General features: G+C 42.3%; 1 protein-coding gene across 2 annotated transcripts in view; it reads right to left on the bottom strand.

Annotated features, from left to right (window-relative positions):
* LOC133874860 (autophagy protein 5) overlaps window positions 1-13,576 on the bottom strand; it is a 46,033-nt gene extending 32,457 nt beyond the window's left edge. The window contains exons 1-4 of one of the 2 annotated variants that reach the window (XM_062312747.1): window positions 13,355-13,576; window positions 13,146-13,270; window positions 11,484-11,550; window positions 10,220-10,309 (exon numbers count right to left, since the gene is read on the bottom strand). In XM_062312747.1, coding sequence (XP_062168731.1) covers window positions 10,220-10,309; window positions 11,484-11,550; window positions 13,146-13,270; window positions 13,355-13,456 — 384 coding nt within the window. In that variant the 5' untranslated portion in view covers window positions 13,457-13,576. The remainder of the gene's footprint in view (window positions 1-10,219; window positions 10,310-11,483; window positions 11,551-13,145; window positions 13,271-13,354) is intronic. The other variant, XM_062312746.1, reaches the window with a different exon arrangement.
* Between the last annotated feature and the right edge of the window lie 7,510 nt (window positions 13,577-21,086).

The following is a 21,086-nucleotide window of genomic DNA, read 5'->3' as shown; positions in this document are numbered from 1 at the left end:
GAATTCTTGTCTATAAGGAATTCCCTTATTGTAGCAATATCCTATTCTAGTGGAAATCATGTTCCTTATTCCTAGGAGATACTTTCCTTGTAAGATGACTACCGAAACCCTTGCTGGAAAACACCGACTTTCCATTCTCATCCTTCACTACTACAGCCGCCACTTACATCCTCTCCTTGAACCCTAATGAGGTCTTTGGCTAAGTGTCCGCTTGCTTCCTGCCCACGCTTCCTACGTCGCACATAGGTCCGTAACACTCCCCCGCTCTTCAAATTGCCCTTGTCCACAAGGGCAAAGGAAGGGTAACGAAGCTCAAAGTCGGAGAGTGGTTCCCAGGTAGCTTCAGCAGGGGAAAGACCTTGCCAATGTACCAGTACTTCCGGGACGCCATGGTGAGTACGTCGGTCGATGACAGTTTGAGGAAGGAGCTGGCTGTCCTCGTGGAGAGTGGGAAGATGGTCTTGCACCGGCACCCCGTTTCCGACCCATTTCTTCAAAACCGAAACATGGAAGACATCATGAATCTTAGCCTTAGGAGGTAAAGCCAGCTGGTATGCAACAGGACCAATCCATTTGACAATTCGATAAGGACCGTAGAACTTAGGGGAAAGTTTCAGATTGCTCCGCTTGTGGACAGATTGCTGTCTATAACCCTGGAGCCGTAAATACACCCATTCGCCTTCCGAAAAAATGCGCTCAACATGAGACTGATCATACACCTGTTTCATGCGATTTTGAGCTTCGAGCAGCTGCTGGCGAACCTCCCGCAGGACCTGATCTCGGCTGAGTAATGCCTCCTCCACAGCAGCTGAACGAGTAGTCCTGGGAACGAATGGTAAGAGAGGTGGGGGGGGCCGCCCATAGACAATCTCAAAGGGGGTCCGCTTAGTAGCAGAGTGGAAGCTCGTATTATAGCAATACTCAACCCAAGGCAACCACTTAGCCCATAGACGAGGAGAAGAGCTAGTAAAGCATCGCAAATACATCTCAATAGTGAGATTCACAACCTCCGTCTGCCCATCCGTTTGCGGATGATAAGCAGAACTAAAGTTAAACTTCGTCCCATGCAAGCGGAAAAGCTCCCGCCAAAAGAGCCCAGTAAACACGGGGTCTCGATCACAAACAATGGAAGATGGGATACCATGCAAACGAAAAATAACCTCAAAGAAGGTTTGGGCCACCTGCAGTGCCGTGTAGGGGTGCTTGAGAGGGGTAAAGTGGCCATACTTGGATAAGCGATCAACAACCACAAAAATAGTAGTTCGCCCGTAGGATTTAGGAAGGCCGTCAATGAAGTCCATAGAGATAGCCGTCCAAATCTGTTCGGGAATGGGCAGGGGCTGCAGTAGACCGGCGGGCTTGGTAGCTTCAGCTTTGTGGCGCTGACAAACGTCACAATTTTTTATAAAGTTGCGAAGCTGCCGTTGCATGTGAGGCCAGTAAAAAACAGACCGAATGCGCTGTAAACCTTTGTGGTAGCCTTCATGCGTACTGTTGTGGAATTCTGCGATTATGGCAGCTGCTGTGGGTGATTCAGCCTTGAGATAGATTCGGTTTTTGAAGTAAATCAGCCCTCCCTGCAGACGCCACGGTCCCACCTCTCCATCCTGCTGAATGCGTTTTGCCAAAGTCTGGAGGTCTGGATCATGCTGAACTTCCTGTTGGATAGGAGCAATCCAGTGAGGGATAGGTATAGAAAGGGCCATGAGAGTTCCTTCCTCCTGTCGAGAGAGAGCATCCGCAACACGATTATCATGCCCCTGCTTGTATTCAATCGTGAAATCATAGCCCATGAGCTTGGCTAGCCACTTTTGTTGAGCCTCGGTGGTGATAGTTTGATTCCACAAGTATTTGAGGCTATGGTGGTCGGTCCGAACCACAAATCGTTGGCCCAAGAGGTAGGGGCGCCATCGCTGAATGGCAGTGACGAGGGCGAGCATTTCCTTCTCATAGGTGGAAAGAGAGAAGTTACGACCATGAAGGGCCTGACTGAAGAACGCAATGGGGCGACGGTCCTGCATCAACACAGCCCCTATTCCACTGCCCGAGGCATCGCACTCGATGACGAAGGTCCTGGAAAAATCAGGTAGGGCCAATACCGGTGCTTTTGTCATGGCTTCCTTAAGGCGATCAAATGAGCTGCTGGCTTCCTCATTCCACCCGAAAGCGTCTTTCTTTAAGAGTTGAGTGAGGGGTCGGGCAATCGTACCATAATGCTGGATAAACTTCCGATAGTAGCCGGTAAGCCCAAGGAAGCCCCGAAGTGCCTTGATGTTGGAAGGTCTCGGCCAATCCAGCATAGCTTGGATTTTGGAAGGGTCCACAGCTACTCCATTTTGCTCAATAAAATGGCCTAGGTAGTTCTCCCGCTGTTGGCCAAAACTGCACTTGTCCATTCTCACAAACAGGTGATGAGTTCTCAAAATGCCAAAGACACAAGTCAAGTGATATAGATGGTCCTCCCAAGACTTACTGTAAATCAGTATGTCATAAAAAAAAACGAGAACGAACTTACGTAGATAGTCTCGAAATACGTCATTCATCAAGGACTGAAAGGAGGATGGAGCATTAGTGAGGCCAAAGGGCATTACCAAAAACTCGAAGTGCCCGTGATGCGTCCGGAAGGCTGTTTTTTCTATGTCCTGCTCTTGCATCCGAATCTGATCGTACCCGGAGCGGAGGTCCAGTTTAGAAAAGTATTGCGCGCCATGCAATTCATCCAACAGTTCATCAATGACCGGAATCGGATACTTATCCTTGATAGTGATCCGATTGAGGGCGCGATAATCCACACATAACCTCCACGATCCGTCATGCTTCTTGACCAATAAGACTGGTGAGGAGTATGGGCTATTGCTGGCTCGGATGACTCCATTGTTAAGTAATTCTAGCACTATCTTTTCTATTTCATTCTTTTGATAGTAGGGGTACCTGTAGGGCCTCACGTTCACTGGAGAAGAGCCTTGAATCAGGGGAATCTTGTGGTCTTGAGGTCGCACCGGGGGCAACCCTTGGGGCTCACCAAAAATTTCTTGGAATTCTTCCAGGAGGCGCTGAAGGTTCGGGCTGTCTACTCCTGGGCAGCACTGCTCAATCCCCAACTGGACTGCAAATAGCTGAAGGAGAACTCCCTCTCCGTTGCGCTTCAATTCCTTCTGCATTTCTGGACCTTCCAGCATTCTGTTCCTCGGTGCCTCCAATCCAACCAGCATGACTTGCTTCCCTTGCCACCGAAATCTCATGCAGAGTGAGGAAAAATCCCACAGAACGGGTCCTAACATCTTCAACCATTGTGCCCCTAAAACTGAATCGTACCCATGTAGATCAACAAGAAAAAATTCCAGCTTGAATAAGGTACCTCCCAACCATACTGGCACCGCAGAACACTTCCCCTTGCTGGGAAGTCTTTCCCCGTTAGCCACCAAGACCTCGAAGGCCGTCTGTTTGTCGGGGTCCAAGCCCAGCCGCTCGGCCAATTCAATGTTCAAAAAATTGTGTGTGCTTCCCGTGTCTGCCAGCAGAATTACCCAGGCCTTCCGGATGGTTCCCGCGATGCGCATAGTCTGTGGGTTTTGTACCCCAGATATTGCATGGAGAGATATTTCCGGAATTTCTAGTTCGTCGTCCTCCCAAGTTCCTCGCGCCCCTTCCTCCTCTGGAGGATCATTGTCTTCCTTATAAATTCCTTCAATCAGGAACAGCTTCTTACATCTGTGCCCCGGAGAGAACTTGTCGTCACAATTAAAACAGAGGTCCCTTTTCCCTTCGTTCCTTCAATTCAGCCGGGTTCAACTTTTTGATCACCGGGGATCGGTTCCGCATAAGGCTTGCGGATGGTAACGGTGGTGCACTCGCCTGGCCCATGGTTCTTCGGGGTTCATAGGGGTAAGTCGGCCGTCGTTGCGCTGTCAACCTTGCCTCATACAACCGTGCCAACCCCACTGCAGCCGTGAGGGTGGAGGGCCGAGAAGCTTGAACCTCCGGCCTTATACTCTCCTTCAGCCCACTAATGAAGCCACTCACCTGCTGTGTCAACGAAAGACGCCCAGCCTTGCTCAGCAAGCGTTCGTACTCCCCCTGATATTCCCGCACCGTCCCCGTTTGACGCAGCTTGGTGAGATCACCAAAAAAATCGTCAAATTGGGTCGGCCCATACCGCACATGCAGTCCACTCCTCAGCGTTTCCCACGACACTTGCTCCTCACTCTCCTTAAACAATTGATACCACAGTTGGGCCTCTCCTTCCAGGTGATAGGCTGCCAACCCCACCTTGTCCTCCTCGGCAGTCCCCTGAAATTCAAAGAACTGCTCTGCCCGGCACACCCAACTTGTTGGGTCTTCTGAGTCGTCAAATTTTGGAAAATTTAACTTGGCCACCTTAGGAAAGGAATTACCTGATTCAGTTCGATTGAATCCTCCAGTTCGGCCCTTTGATGAACTTGCTGCGTTACTCTGTTCTTCCTCCTGAGGGTTCGGATTCTTGGAGATATGGGCGCTCAGCATCTCTTCTATGCATTTCTGACCCTCCGTTAGTTTCTCTATTTCCTTCTCCATGCGTTCCACTCGTTGCTCCATTACTTCAGGACTTGGCTCTGATACCAAGTTGTTGCGTGACTGGGTCTGGGATCGAGTTATTGGTCTGTGGGTGGGCAAACCAGCAGGATAGAACCTCCTACATTTACCTATGGTGTAGGGTGAAGGATTGATACGAGGTATTCGAGGTACCTCTGCCTCCTAATTCAACCACGAGAGTTGAGAATTTTTTAGGGTAAATTGATCATGCTTTATTATGAATCAGGATCTCTTTAAATAGAGATTACAAGCAGAATATAATTATGGAATTACATCAAATCCCTTATTTCTAGGAATTCTTGTCTATAAGGAATTCCCTTATTGTAGCAATATCCTATTCTAGTGGAAATCATGTTCCTTATTCCTAGGAGATACTTTCCTTGTAAGATGACTACCGAAACCCTTGCTGGAAAACACCGACTTTCCATTCTCATCCTTCACTACTATAGCCGCCACTTACATCCTCTCCTTGAACCCTAATGAGGTCTTTGGCTAAGTGTCCGCTTGCTTCCTGCCCACACTTCCTACGTCGCACATAGGTCCGTAACAGGGCGCAACCCTTATACACGAGAAATATACAAGAGAACCCCTAAAAGGGATGAACAGAGAATAAATTTAAAAAGTCTACATAAGTAAAAACACTCAAACTATGATGGGGCGCTATCCAAAAATATAATGTATTGAGCAACCGCTTCCGTAGCTCCACCATAGATGTCTCTACATCATCAAACAGTCGAGCATTCCGCTCCCTCCAAATACACCACAGCAAGCACAGAGGAGCTAACCGCCAAGTCTCTTTAACATGACCACACCCAATCGCCGCCCCACAACTATTCAACAACTCCAACACCGTTCGTGGCATAACCCACTCAACCCCAAATAAAATAAGAACGTAGCTCCAAAGATCCCGGGCGACCTCGCAGTGAAGTCTAGGTTATTCTCCTAGAACTTGAGAGGGTTGAATGAGGTGAAGAAATGCCTAAGGGTTAGGAATTTGATCAGAGAATGGAAGGTGGATATTGTTTGTTTTCAAGAAACTAAACTTGATGTCATGTCTCGTAGCATTCTGCGCAATTTATGGGCGTGTCATCGTGTGGACTGGTGTTACTTGGACTCCAGTGGTGCTTGAAGTGGTATTTGATTATGTGGGAAAAAGGGTGGTCAAAAAGATAGACGAGTGTGTAGGAGACTTCACCTTGGCTATAACCTTTAGAAACGTTGAAAGATCATTCTACCTGGGCTTTTGCGGGTGTCTATGGCCCTAATTCTGATAGGGATAGAATGCTTCTTTGGGATGAGTTGGCTGGTTTGCTCAGTTAGTGGGGCTTGCCTTGGTGTATTGGGAGTGATTTTAATGATACCCGCTTCCCTAGTGAAAGGTAGAGTGAGGCTCACTTATGCCATTCTATGATGGAGTTCTCTAACTTCATTTTTTATTAGGGTCTGATGGACCTACCTCTTGTTGGCGGTACTTTTACTTGGTTGAATATTCGGGACCCTCCTGTTTGATCCAGAATTGATAGATTCCTTGTCTCTCCGGCATGGGAAGCCTTGTTTACTGATATTTGTTAGAGGAGGCTCCCTCCTCGTCTTTGTACGGATCATTTCTCAATCCTCCTTGATTGTGGTGATGCTCCAAGGGGGAGTAGGTCTTTCAAGTTTGAAAACAGGTGGTTAAAGGCTAAAGGTTTTGTGTACTAGGTGAAACAGTGCTGGGACTCTTATCTTTTCCAACGCACATCGAACTTTGTTTTAGCTTGCAAGTTAAAGGCATTGAAAATTGATTTGAAGAGATGGAACGAGGAGGTGTTTGGCAATGTAGAAAGGAAGAAGAAGATCCTTCTAGAAGAGTTGCATGTTTTTTATGTCCTTGAAGAAGGAAGGGTCTTAGGCGTTGAGAAAATGAGGAAGGCAGCAGTTGTTAATGAGTTAGAGAGATCTACTCTCATGGAGGAGGTGAGTTGAAAGCAAAAATCTAGGGTGTTGTGGTTAAGGGCGAGCGATAAGTGTACTAAATTCTTTCACACAATAGCTAACTCCAACATAAGGAAGAACTACATTGATTCCTTACTGATTGGCGGTAGACTTTCTACTAATCAGGTAGAGATCAACGAGCACATTGTCCAATTTTATCACAAGCTTTATACCGTGCAAGGTAGTCGGAGGCCGTTGGTGGATGGTCTTTCCTTTGATTCCATTGAAGAGACTGAGGCTAATTGGTTGGAGAGAGGTTTTGAGGTAGAGGAGGTGAGGGAGGTAGTGAAAGCTATGAATGGTGACAAGGCGCCAAGCCCTAACGATTTCTCTATGGTGTTCTTCCAAGCTTGTTGGCATGTGTTAAAAGTGGATATAATGAAGAGTTTTTGTGACTTCCATGCCAGAGGTAAGTTTGAGAAGAGCCTTAATGCTTCATTTATTACTCTCATTCCGAAGATTCCAGAGGCTGCCAACCTCAAGGACTTTTGCCCGATTAGTCTTGTGGGGGTGTCTATAAAATTATTGCCAAGATTCTAACAAATAGGCTCAAGATGGTGTTGGAGAAGATCATCTCTAAGTCACAGAATGCACTCTTAAGAGGTAGGCAAATCCTAGATCCTATTCTTATCGCCAATGAATGCCTTGATAGTAGGTTAAGATCTGGTGAGACAGGTGTTATATGCAAATAGATCTAGAAAAAGCTAATGATCATGTTAATTGGGACTTTCTATTGTATATGTATATTTTTTTGTAAGTACTAAAATTTTATTAAAAAAAAAAAAAAAAAGCATAAGGCCCCCATAAGTACACAAGAAGTATACACAGGAACAACCAAGCCAACCCACAAAAAGAAACCCACCAAATCCGTAAGGACCTAAAGCCCTCAAACCCACATGGAGCACTCAACATGACATCATGTGAGCCTTGTCTTTCCATTGCCGAGAGGACGCGCTTGCATCACTGTAGTTAATAGAACTTTTCAGATTCAACAGCCCCCTCCTACCTTTGGTCTTTGGACGCGCAACCTTTACTTTACGATGAAAATCCTCTTCAATGGCATCCAGAATCTCCAAGGACAAATCCTCGTCCTCATCACCATCCAACGCCCAATCCAAGGGCATGCCAAGAGGAAAAACACCCAAAGGGTAAAGGGATTCTCCATCCTCCCCATCCCAAACCTCATCGCCCTGATCCCACACAACAATCTCCCCAGACGAACCAAAACCTACCTGCCACTTTTGAGATTGTATCAAACTGTTCAACCCAAAGTGCTCTCGCCTTTTCAACGGTTGGAGTAAAGCAACCACCCACATAGAGGGATCCCCTTCCACCCCATCTTTCTGTTGTATATGCGGAGGAGATGTAATTTTGGAGGGGGAAATGGTGCTCTTAGATAGCTAATTGCATTTCCTCAGTGCACCTCGGTTTTGGTGAATGGCACTCCAACAAGTTCAGTAGCTCCCGTGGTTTGAAACAAGGTGACCCCTAGTCCCCTTTGTTGTTTGTCCTTGTGATGGAGGCATTGGGTAGAATGATTTATGCTGCTGTGAGTGGGGGGCTGTTTTTTGGTTTCTCTATGGGTAACGTTGGTGGGTTTGTCTTCTCTCACCTTCTGCTTGTTGATGATACTTCGATCTTTTGCAGTTCCACTCCTGTTCATCTTTGTCATTTGTGTTGCTTATTCCTTTGCTTTGAAGTTACTTCGAGCTTAAATATTAACTTGGCTAAGTCAAAACTAGTACCTGTGGGAAATATTGAACATGTGGAAAGGTTGGCTAGAATTCTAGGTTGTGGGGTTTCCTCTTTCCCGGTGAATTATCTGAGCCTACCGTTGGGGGCCTCCTACAATGCCAAGCATATTTGGGACAGTGTTATTGAGAAGATAGAGCGTCTATTAGCTAGTTAGAAAATGATGTATTTGTCAAAGGGTGGTAGGGTTACCCTTATCAAGAGCACCCTTGCCAATTTGCCTATGTATTGCATGTCCCTCTTTCCTCCCCCGGTGAGTGTTACTAACCATATTGAGAAGCTCCAGCGTGATTTCTAATGGGGTGGGCTAGGTAATGAGTTCAAATATCATTTGGTTAGCTAGCCTAAGATTTGTCTGTCGCTCTCTAAAGGAGGGTTTGGAATTCGAAACTTGCTGGTGTTCAATCGTGCTCTCTTAGGTAAATGGTTGTGAACCTATGGGCTTGAGAGATAGGCTTGGTGGAGAGTGGAGAGTGGGGTGGTTATGGAAGAATATTAGGAAGGGTTGGGGGAATTTTTCGTGTCATACCAAATTTGAGGTGGGAAATGGCTACAAGATTAGATTTTGGCACGATCAGTGTTGTGGGGATGTGGCCTTACGCATTTATTTGATATTGCATGTACAAAGGATGCCTCATGCCTCTATTTCCACTCACTTGTAGTTTTATGGTAATTCCATTCAATGGAATGTGAGCTTTACTAGAGCGGCTCATGATTGAGAGGTGAATGTCTTTGCCTCAGTCTTCCAGGTGTTATATTCAGCTAGAGTGAAACAAGGTAATGAAGACAAGTTGTGGTTGGTCCCCTCCAAAAGAGGGTTGTTCAAGGTTAAATCCTTCTTTTGGTCCTTGGTTTGTAGTGAAGGATGCCATTTCCCTTGGAAGAGTGTGCGGCGGACTATGGCTCCTTTGATGGCAGTCTTTTTTACGTGGTCAGCGGCTCTAAGTAAGATTCTTATCATGGATAACCTCAAAAGGCAGCACGTCATTATGGTGGACAGATCTTATATATGTAATAGGAATGGAGAGTATGTGAACCTTCTTCTTCTTCATTGCGACATGGCTTATGCCATTTGGATTGATTTTTTCAATTGTTCTAGACTGTCTTGAGTTATGCCTAGTCGTGTAGTCGATCTGTATACTTGTTGGTGGACCTTTGGCAGTCCCACAAAGTGCTGCTGTGTAAAAATAAAAAAAAAAATAAAAAATTGATGCCTACATGCCTTTTATGGTGTTTATGGAGGGAAAGAAATAACAGAAGTTTTGAAGACTGGAAGAGGACTTTTGAGGAGATTAAGTTTATATTCTTCAAAACTTTGTATCTGTGAACAGCTGCTTATGTGTCTCCTTTGACGATTAGTTAGTAATTTTCTTGTTCTTTTTACTTCTTCTAGCTAGGTGTTTTCTTTAGCATATATATTTCATGTGTACTAAGGGATACCTTACGCTTTTAATGGTATTTGTCAATTACTTATCAAAAAAAAATCCTTGCACTAGGCTCATGTTAATCTTCTCTACATTGCTCCAATTTTATCAAATGTCCCGAAGGAATGGTCAAGTTGCAATTGGAGCTCCCTAAAATTAATTGTAAAGCCTAAGAACTTAGAACCCACAAGTTCATTTATAATCCACCCACTATGCGAGCAATTCATCTTCCAAATATGAGACTAACTTTCTAAGGTGTCACACTTGGTCATATCTAACAGACTAGAATATGAAAAGTACAAGGATCATTAAGTAGTTCACATGCAGTCCTTTCAACAATATACATGCAAGTATGGATCATGTTATTGGGCTTTAAAATTGATACCACAATCAATTTCTTTGAATATATATTGCAACTTTCCATGAAGAGACACCAGAACATCACATCAAAATTACTACAATCCAAAAAAACTCTACCAAACATATCATACACTGACCTCTTTCAATGAATTAATAAAGCTCCATTTTACACTATCTTCACCTTCACAAGGAATCAATACATTTCCGGGATATCCTCTAAAATGTACCTACATAAAGGAGATCCAAAAGGTAGAAGTTTAATATGAAAAATGTTGCATAATGAAATTTAAAAAAGAAAAAAGTTAAAAAAGAGAGAGAGAGAGAGAGAGAGAGAGAGAGAGAGAAGAAGAAGAAGAAGAAGAAGTAAAAGAAAAGAAAAGAATGGGCACAAATTTATTCCATCATCCTAATCATGCAAGGTTGTCAAGCAAATACACTTTGATTTGGATAGCAAAGAACAATTAGCAGATGTCCCACGCTATTAACATACCAAAGTGGTTTTTCATAAAGCAGTCTATATGGTCCAATTTTGTCTACTTAGATAAATAACGGAAGATAATGCTCCAAAATTTACTGGTGCTGACACAAATGTTGGAATTGTTTTTTCTCAAAATCCTAAATTAATTTCTCAGTACAAGGGTTAAAAAAGCATTAAACAGTAAGCAGACGAGTGCTAGTACCGATAAAATTTCTGGATGGGATCAATCCCACACTTAGCATTGCTCTCTCCATAGAAAGAATGGCTAGAGATTCACAGGGTAAGGTCAATACATGCATATTGATTCAAGTCCAAACATAAATCAAACTATATTTAAACTAAAATCATAAATGTTGCGCTCATATGATGACAATATCATGGCATTGTACTTTCATATCGCAAAATATAGAACTATTTAATGTGCCCAGCAAAAGAAACCCTGGTTCTTTATCATATAGAAAAGCAGTTTCCAAAATTTCATACTGAGTCCCATTACCAAATTTATATGACTCCACATTTGTTTCTGGGAGTTTTGAACCAACATTCATTTCATAAGCTACTTTTTAATTCCTAACCTAACAGCAATTTAAGTCAATTTGAAATGCCATAGAAAGGAATCACGAAGGTGACCAGTACATCAAAGTAGCATGCATAGCATCACATATCAACTGTGCAGGGACAATTTTAAACCCTATATCTTTCTTTGTTTTCTTGCCCTTTTACCCCTAAGTTAAGGCTTAGGTTTCATGAATCTCATATCTCAATAGCAATCCATACACCATATCAGCCAAACCCAAGAAGGTATTATGAACCACCTGCTGGACAGACAAGATCAGACTTTTATCCTCCCAATTTTCAAAACAAGGGCTCCAAAGTCACAATTTCATTGATTAAATTATGAAAATCAAGGCAAAGTCATTTACTGTCAAATTCCAAGGTCTTTCAGGATCTGCACATAGAAGATCGAAAAGAATTCCAGTTGGTATGTACCTACAAAGAGGATGCAAATTCAATCAATAAAAATTAAAAAACCTGCAATGCAATGAAACAATACTATCTGTAAGTAATAAGTAGGCTAGAAAGAGATGCTATCAGCTATCACATTTTTTCTCCATCCATTCACAATTAATTTCTTAAAATACAACATTTCAAGGGGCCCACAATGCTATATAAATGTGTGTGTGAGCGTGTACATATGTATATATGCGTGTGTAGTAGTATATAATCATACCGATATTTTTTTTTTATAAGTAATAAACCAATCTTATTAAAAGCGTAACGCACCCTTAAGTACACCGGCAATATACAAGAGGAGACACCTAACTAGAAAGAGAAAAGAGAGCAATAAATCATCATAACTAATCATTAGAGGGGATACAAAGGCCGCAGTCCAAAGATACAAAGTATGGAAGAAAGAGGAAATAATATTCTCCGAGGATCTCTCCAAATCCTCAAAGCTCCTATTATTCCTCTCCCTCCAAAAAAGGCAAGTGGGCACCATTTTCCACATCGCAGCACTCGTAGGCCTTCCAGCAAACCACCAACACACAAACAAGTTGATAACTCGTCTAGGCATAACCCAAGACATCCCGAAGAGGCTAAAGAGAACACTTCACAAAGCAAAAGTCACATCACAATGAAAAAGAAGATGGTCCACAGACTCCCAATCTCTCTTACACATGCAACATCCTATCTATGACAATAACACGCTGTTTCCTGAGATTATCTAAAGTAAGAATTTTGCCTAAAGTTGCCAACCATGCGAAAAAGGCTGCCCTCAAAGGAGCCTGGGTCTGCCACACGCTCTTCCAAGGAAAACGACTCCTTCAGAACAGAAAGAACGACTTAACCTTGAAAAGACCTTTTTTGGAGGGAACCCACCAAAGCTTATCTTCACTACCTCTTCTCACGGTAACTAAATGCAAGACTTGTAGAAAAGACGCAAAAACACCCACCTCCCAATCATGTGCCTCTTTAGTAAAGCTCACGTTCCACTAAATAGAACCAGCTAGGAGCTCCACATTAGCCACAACAAAGGTGTCCTTTGACCAAGCAATACCAAAAAGAACAGGAAAAGCATCCTTGAGAACCGTATCACCACATCATAGATTATGCCAAAATCTAATCCTTGTACCATCCCCCACCACAAGTCTAGGAAAGCTTGAGAATGACTCCCAGCCTTTTCTAATGTTCTTCCACAACCCCACCCCAAAGGTTCCTGCAGGCTCAAGAGAGCACCACCCACCCCATAAGTTGCCACATTTTGAATCCACCACAATTCTCCACCAAGGGTCTCTCTCAATCCCATAGCGACACATCCACTTACCTAACATAGCACAATTGAGAACCAACAAATTTCTTATACCCAAACCTCCCTCAGGAATCGGAGAGCATTCCTTGGACCAACTCACCAAGTCACCCAGAAGGCATTGAAAAAGAAGCATCCTTGTATCGAGAAAGCAAACGATTTGGCTTAAAACAATTACATACAGGTTTCTAGAAAATGCTTAACTCAGATGCACAACTATCAGAGAAATAAGAAATGGAATTTTTAATAAAATAAAAAAAAGGCTTAACTAAGATACCATTTGAGGGGCAAGCCTTTGTAATCGAACCAAACGGTGTCGACCCCAGGAGGAAGCGTGCTACTGAAATGAGGTTTTATATGAGGAACCAACAAAGGCAGGTACCCTATTCGAGGGGCTAAGATCTGAAAACGAAAACCATAATAATCATCAATGATAATAATAATAGGTTTCGCTTTTCGAACGAAAAAAGAAAAAATAACGAGTACCAGGGCAGGGAGAGGAGGAGGGAGAGTGGTGACTTCGGATTCATGGAGATGAATCTGAAGCGGAATCGCCCCTCCCCATACGTACTTTCGTGCTTCCATCATATCTCAGACCAGATACTGGTTTAGGGGACGATGGCCGTGGACACCTTCCGCTAACGCTAGTATTGATATGTAGGGCCGGTATAGTGAATCGCAGAATTGACGCGGGCAATAATTCTTTTTCTATAGCCGATAGAACGTCAACACAACAGGTCGACTAAAATTTTTCGGTTTTATTTACATAAAATAAATAAATAAATTCAGTAAAATACTTTTTAGCCCCTATGGTTTAAAGCTTTTATTTTTTGCCGTCTACACTTTATTTCGTATCACATATTGTACCTCGTTTACAACTGAAGGATCCATTTAGGTGTACGATTTCAAATAAAGATTTTCTTTTTTTGATAAGTAAGAATAATATCATTAAAAAACACAAAGCGGAATCTAAGTATATAGGGAGTATACAAGATAGGCGGTTAAGAAGAAAAATAAAACAATACAAGGAAAACATTAAAACTAAGCACTAAAGGGGCAAGAAACGCAGCCGTCCAAGAGCATAAAGAATAAAAGAAAAAGAAAATAAGTTTCTCAATGGTTCTTTCTTTGTCCTTGAACTGTCTATCGTTACGTTCCCTCCATAAGCACCAAAAAAGGTAATAAGGAACCATCTTCCACACAATCGCACTCCGAGAGCGACTACTCATCTACCAGCAAGCGAATAAATCTACCACCCGAAGAGGCATAACCCAAGACAGACTGAAGCGACTAAAAATGGCATTCCATAGAGCGTGTGCGACCTCGCAATGGAGAAGAAGGCGATTCACAGACTTTCCATTCATTTTGTACATACACCATCTATCAATCACAATGACACGCCTCTTTCTAGGATTGTCCAAGGTAAGGATCTTCCCTAACATTGCCGCCCAAGCGAAGAAATACACTTTCAAGGGAACCTTGGTCCGCCAAATGCTTTTCCAAAGGAAGTGAAGTGTCTCTTTGCAAACAAGTGCCTTATAGAAAGATCTAACATCAAATTTCCCTTTGTGAGAAGGAGACCACCAAAGCTAGTCTTCCTCTTCACGATCCACTCTGGTGGAGTACAATAAGGTGAAGAAGGAAGCCAAGACGTCCACCTCCCAATCATGGGCCGCTCGAAAGAAGCTAACATCTCACTGATAGGACCAGTTCTCCAACACCAAATGAGCTACAACGAGCTCATCCTTGTCATGAGCTATGTCATACAAAACTGGGAAAGCTTCCTTGAGAGGCATCTCTCCACACCACACATCATCCCAAAATCTAATCCTTGACCTATTTCCCAAAATAAGTGTGGTATGGCTACAAAACAAACTCCACCCCTTCCTAATGTTCTTCCAAAGCCCCACTCCGTGAGACCCAGGAGGGGTCTAAGGAACACCAACCACCCGAAGAAGAACCGTACTTTGCATCCACAACAGATTTCCACCAAGCCTCTCTCTCATGCACATAACGCCACAACCACTTCCTTAAAAGAGCCTTATTAAAGATCATCAAATTCTCGATGCCCAAACTACCTTCTGAAATAGGGGAGCAAACCTTGGACCAACTAACCAGGTGATATTTGAATTCTTCACCTACACCTCCCCACAAGAAGTCTCGATGAAGCTTCTCTATACGATTAGCCACATAGGAGGGAATAGGGAAAAGAGAAATGAAGTATGTAAGAAGATTGGAGAGAGTGCTTGATGAGAATCAACAGACACCATTAAAGGATCCATTGCATGTTCCAGTTGGGCCTATTACTAGAGCAAGATCCAAGAAGATCAAAGAAGCACTTAATGGGTTGATTCAAGAAATTTGAGGTGATTTTAAAATGGGGCATTCCAAGCTTGGCTCAAAGGAAGATGAATGTGCAATAAATTTAATTCAAGCTATTGATGAGCGTAATTTCCTTAGCAATAGCGTGGATTAATGACGGAGTGGGCGTGGAATTAGAAGGAGAAAGTAGCTGATTACTTTCTAATTTTAGACTAATTAATTGGCTGATTGACTTTCCAATTCCATACAAATTATTTGGCTAATTGACTTGTCAATTACATACCAATTAATTGGCTGATTGACTTGCCTATTTCATACCAATTAATTGGTTGATTGACTTGTCAATTCTATACCAATTAATTGGCTGATTGACTTGTCTATTATTAGTGCCAAATTTTTGCTCCTATGTTTTTAGTCATTTTTTTTTTTTTTTTTTATCTATTTTCTTATTTTCAAAATACTTTAGTTTCCTTTTCTTTATAGTGGGTGTGTAGGGCTGAAAATGTTATAAATAACCTGCACTCATTGTAATGAAGTATCATTGAATAAAAATAAAAGAAAACGTGAGGTTTGTTTCCTCTATTGGTTCTTCAGATAACTTATGAACTTATCAATGATTCTTCCTTGTGGCATTCAAATTTTATACCTTCGGTTCGTGATTCAATTATAATCATTGGGTCGGGGTTTGTTACTTTATACATTCGGTTCGCATTTCATTTATAAATATTAGGTCGGGGTTTTCTATCAAAAATCTGAATTTTAGTTTTCTTGGGGCAAATATTTCAATATTCTTTGTTGGGTCTCAAAGCGTGTCGGTTGAGGTTCGCATTATTTGGTATCAGAGCCAAGGTTCTAAAATCAAGTTTACTATCCTTTTATCTTTTGTTTCTTGTTATCATCTTATCTTATTCCATTTGTGTTCATTATTTCTTATTCTTGTTATCATCCTATCTTGTTTCGTTTGTATTGATTGTTCTTTATTCTTGTTTTGTTTCGTGCACCAAGTTAAAAAAAAAAAAAAATTTAAAAAAAAGAGAGAGACGTAAAAAAAAAAAAAAAAAAAAAAAAGTGTTACTGAAGCAACAAATACTATCATTTATCGTGCTTATCAAAGTTAATTTTTCCTTGAATCGTGACTTTTGTAGTTTCTTCAGTTTCTCTCAAAAAAAATCTGATTTTTGTCATCTTCCTTTGATTCGTTGTTTCTATAATATTTTCTTGCCATCGGTATTGGTTTAAATACCACAAGTTGAATCTCTTGATCAAGTTTATTAGTTTAATAAAGAATTAAAAAGGGAAAACTACGAGTGGAAAAAGGCAAGAGAGTGTGAAATTAATATCAGGAAAAAACCAATTTAAGAGTGAAACCCGAGTGTGAGTGACATAATTTGAGTGCAAACACGTGAGGGAGTGTTGTTGAAAATAATTATTGACTTCTAATTTAAACCAAGTGTGTGTATTTGTGTGCAAACAAATATCTTAAATGCGGAATTTAAATAAGACAAGATATTTGTTACGAAGTGGAAACTATGTGAAGAGAAAAACCACTCCGGGACAGCCAAACCCAGGAAATCCACTATCCAACAACAAAGCTAGTTATAAGACACTCGTACTCACATAACCCTATGCAATAGTCATACCTTTAACTCCGACACGAAGCCCATCGTAAACGCTTCCCAACCAGATCTTCTACCTGAAGGAGTTTTTGATGAATTCCTTTACCTTAGGGCCGACCCCTAAGATAGACTTCATACGAACAGTTGAGCAAACACCGGCAAAGGCTTGAGAGCTAGCGGATCTTCGATTCTCCCTAAATACCCTCTCAAAGCACTATAGAATTCACTGTCGAATTCTGTACAAAACACAAGCCTAGGGTCCTCTATTTATAGGCTTACAAGAAACCTAAAACTGCTGAGATTCGGGCTCTGGGTGGCGAGCGTCCGAACGGAAGTTAGCCTCGCTTGGACGGTTTTCTACGATATCTTTTAAGAAACAACGCAATTCTATCTTTATCAGGTTCACATCCGGACGGCTTGACCGAGCGTCCGGATGGTCTTCGCTAAAATCCTTTCTGCGTTCGAACGGAACTCTGGAATATTCTAAAATACTGGACATCATTTGGACGTGTTGCCACATCGTCCGGATGACTTGCAGAGACTTCTCAAACAATGTCGACTTCTAAAATCCAACTCCTTGTTGAATACTGATTGACCTAGCGTCCGGACGGTGTTGCTTTGACGTTTGGACATCTTCATCATTATCTATTGGACACTGAGGGGTGTCCGGACGTCTTAAAAGGCCCGTCCAGACGGTTGCACAGGAACCGGCTGTTTTTGTCTTGGATTTTGTAAGGACTCTTCATGGACATCTTTAAGAATCTTGTGATCAGTTATTGTCTTTGATTTGATCATTGTTTGAATACATGAAGATTCTTAATTGAAAACCGACCATCCTGTTAAAACGCAACCATTACATAAAGTTTTTTTGTTTTATCTAGAATGTAGCCAATTAAAAAACTAGCAGTTGTGAATGAATTATTTCTAACACTTTTCTACAGTTTCAAAAATATGGGTGACACATCGAACCAAAGAAGAAAGGGAGGAGTCGTCCTTCATGTTGCAAGCTATGCAACAACAATTTGCACTCATGGACGTGGTGTTTAATGAGATTCGGGATCGGATGGATGGGTCAGATGCTGTTATTGCTGCTTGGCACAAGGAGCATCCCCTAAGAGTCCCTAATGCTAGAAGGCAAGAAAGGCGTGCACCCATGGATAATTCTAATGATGACCACAAGGATGAGCTCGAAGATGAAGAGGATCAAGCTTCATTGAATGGTGAGGGCAGGTTCGTGCCAATGGGAGAAAGGCATAGTATAGGTTTCTGAGGAGATCCGAGATGGGGAGATGGGATTGACAAAAACTTAGGAAACATCAAAATGAAGATACTGTCGTTCCAAGGGAAAAGCTATCCTGAAGCGTACTTGGAATTGGAGAAGAAGGTGGAGATGATTTTTGAGTGCCACAACTACTCCGAGGAGAAAAAGGTAAAACTCATTGTCATTGAGTTTACTGACTATGCTATTATATAGTGGAATCTGAAAATTGAAATTGACTTCAAAAATAAAGTGTGTGCACAAGTGTCAACAAAAATTAAGCACATCGGAAAATAAAAGACACACAGATTTTTGTTGACGAAGTGGAAACTCAATTAAGAGAAAAACCACTCCGGGGCAGCCAAACCCAGGATATCCACTATTCAGAAGACAAAGCTAATTACAAAGTAGTAGCACTCACATAACCCTGATGCAGTGGTTGTACCTTGAACTCTGACGTGTAACCCAACACGAACGCCTCCCAACCAGGTCTCCTACCTGAAGGGGTCTTCAATGGAATCCTTTACCTTAGGGTCAACCCCTAAGATAGACTTCACAGCTGATCAAATCACACACTGGCAAAGCTAGAGAGCTAGCAGATCTTCAATATCTCCTAAACACCCTCTCTAAGCTGTAGAGAATTTACCACTGAATTCTATGTTGAAAGCATGCCTAGAGCCTCTTATTTATTGGCTTAGGAAACCCTATTTTGAGTCAAAACGGAGTTTGAAGCACGCGCGTCCGGACGGGCCAAGTTTTTCTTGTCCGAAAAGTAATTCTGGAATTTTTTGTAGGGCCGTCCGGACGGGCAAATCTTTCCGTCCGGGCGCTATTAATGGCCTTCCAGATGCTCAATTTATATAACTTTTTCTTAGCTTTCCAACGAAGCCGATTTTGTTCCAATCCGATATTTGAGTAAAACGTTATGACCAAAATACCCGAGGGTGTCCAGACGGCTTGACCGAGAGTCCGGACAGTCAACTGCAACCGTCTTTCCAAAGTAGCACTGAAAGCTTCCATACAAGGCTGCGTCCGGACGGTGTTGCCCTAGCGTTCGGCAGTTGCACTTCGGCTGCACGAAATTACCATAATAAGGCTTGGAGCGTCCAGACCTTGAAGGCTGACGTCCGGACGGTTGAACTAGTGCACGCAATTTCCATATATGAAGCTTGATCGTCCGGACCAAGAAGACTGCCGTCCGGACGGTTGAACTTTGTATGCACGTCTTGCCTTATAGAGAACATCGTCCGGACGGGATCACACATCGTCCGGACGGTAGCATCCGTCTTCCCATAACTGTGTCTTGAGTCAGAAACCCTAATGCTTGTCAAACACTGAATGGCGTCTGGACGGTATAGCCACGTCGTCCGGACGGATGCGTTGGAACACTGGGGTCTTCTCAAACTCTGAAGAGCGTCCGGACGGGTGAAACCTTGAACTGTTCGAAGCATCTAGACACTGATGGGTGTCCGGACGGAAAGATCTATTTGTCTGGCCGGATGTTGCTGACTAATGAGCGTCCGGACAGAATACCACGTCGTCCGGACGGCTGACAGGGAACCGAAATAAATCCTTGAAAACTTCACAGAATCTTCTCGAAGAACATAGCTAAAGAGTAGAATCTGGATAAAGAAGCATCCCTGTGAAAGCAGCAACATTACATAGAAGTGATTTTGTTCGACAGAATGCAGCCAACACAAAAACTAACAAACTCCCCCTTTGGCCATTCTGGGACAAAAATCACTTGACCGGTTAAAAATACAATCCCGGTCCAAATCAAAAATTACTCCCCCTTTTTGTCACAAATGGACAAAGGGTAAAACAGAGTAATGAGAAAAACCAAACAACAATTACTCCCCCTCAAAGTCTCAAAAGTACAAGGGTAAATAGAGTAATAATATCCACAAACAAAAAACTTTCTAAAATCCAAAACAAAATAGAGAAAAGTCTGCAAGTGGCTCAAAAGAGAGGAACAGAAATCCTCAAAGTACCAAATCCTGCTGATCCACTGAAATCAAGTAATGGAGAGAAATCCGTAAAAGCTGGATTTGTACTACTTCGGCTTCTAGCTCAGGAAGCCGGGAAGCACGAACTGAAAATCCTTCAATCTCTTGATTTTGCAAAGCCTGAAACTGGTTATCCGCAGATTGACATCCTATAAGCAACTGGTTTGCAAGATAACTAAGGAGAGTCACCACTGAACCTCAAACTGATGCAGATCTAAGGGAATGCTACGGAAGGCTCTGCATGAGCTAGGGGGAAAAGCTCATCTTAATCCTGAGACCTTTGGAATTTGAACATCCAACTTCAACAATAGTCAGTTTTCCAAAGGATCCATCTGTCAAACATTGTGCTGGGAGCCGCTGGATGTCATATTCCTAAATCAAAACCAACCAGAAATACTTCCAAAAATACCATTAGATCCTATTAGTTCAAAAATAATGTGGTATTTAAGACGGCTGTCAAATGGATGCCAAAGAGATAAGCAATGCAGCTACTCATAAGGCATAAATATATCAAAATCAGCCCAACACACAGACAGAGAAGGATTTTCATGCACACTATCTCAAGAAAATATCCCAACAAATATTCCAATATTCTAAAATCACAAAGACTTAAAAGAATAACGGAAGACACAATGAAGATCATGGGATGAAAAGAGATGTGCAAAAAATGCCAAAATCTCGGGAGAAATCCACGAGAAAAACACACAAGATACCATGATAAATCAATAAAAATGCAAAGATGTGTGTATGGCAGAGAAAGAGACGCAAGTCTTAAACCTGTAGAGATCCTGTCCGGATGTGTCACTTAACCATCCGGATGGCAACTACTAGGTCAGCATATGGTAAGACTGTGCTTGTCCGGACGAAGAATAGGTCCGTCCGAATGCTTCACACTTGAAAATCTGAAACTTGAGGAAAATATGCATAAATATATTTTTTCCAAAAGTTAGCTTCAGAACATGCATGTATAATCAACTGATAAAGCAGTCAAATAGCATTGCAAAAATATGCAAAGA

The sequence above is a fragment of the Alnus glutinosa genome, chromosome 8 (assembly GCF_958979055.1).
Source record: "Alnus glutinosa chromosome 8, dhAlnGlut1.1, whole genome shotgun sequence".
Taxonomy (NCBI): Eukaryota; Viridiplantae; Streptophyta; class Magnoliopsida; order Fagales; family Betulaceae; genus Alnus; species Alnus glutinosa.
This window is presented reverse-complemented; position numbering and strand designations above follow the sequence as displayed.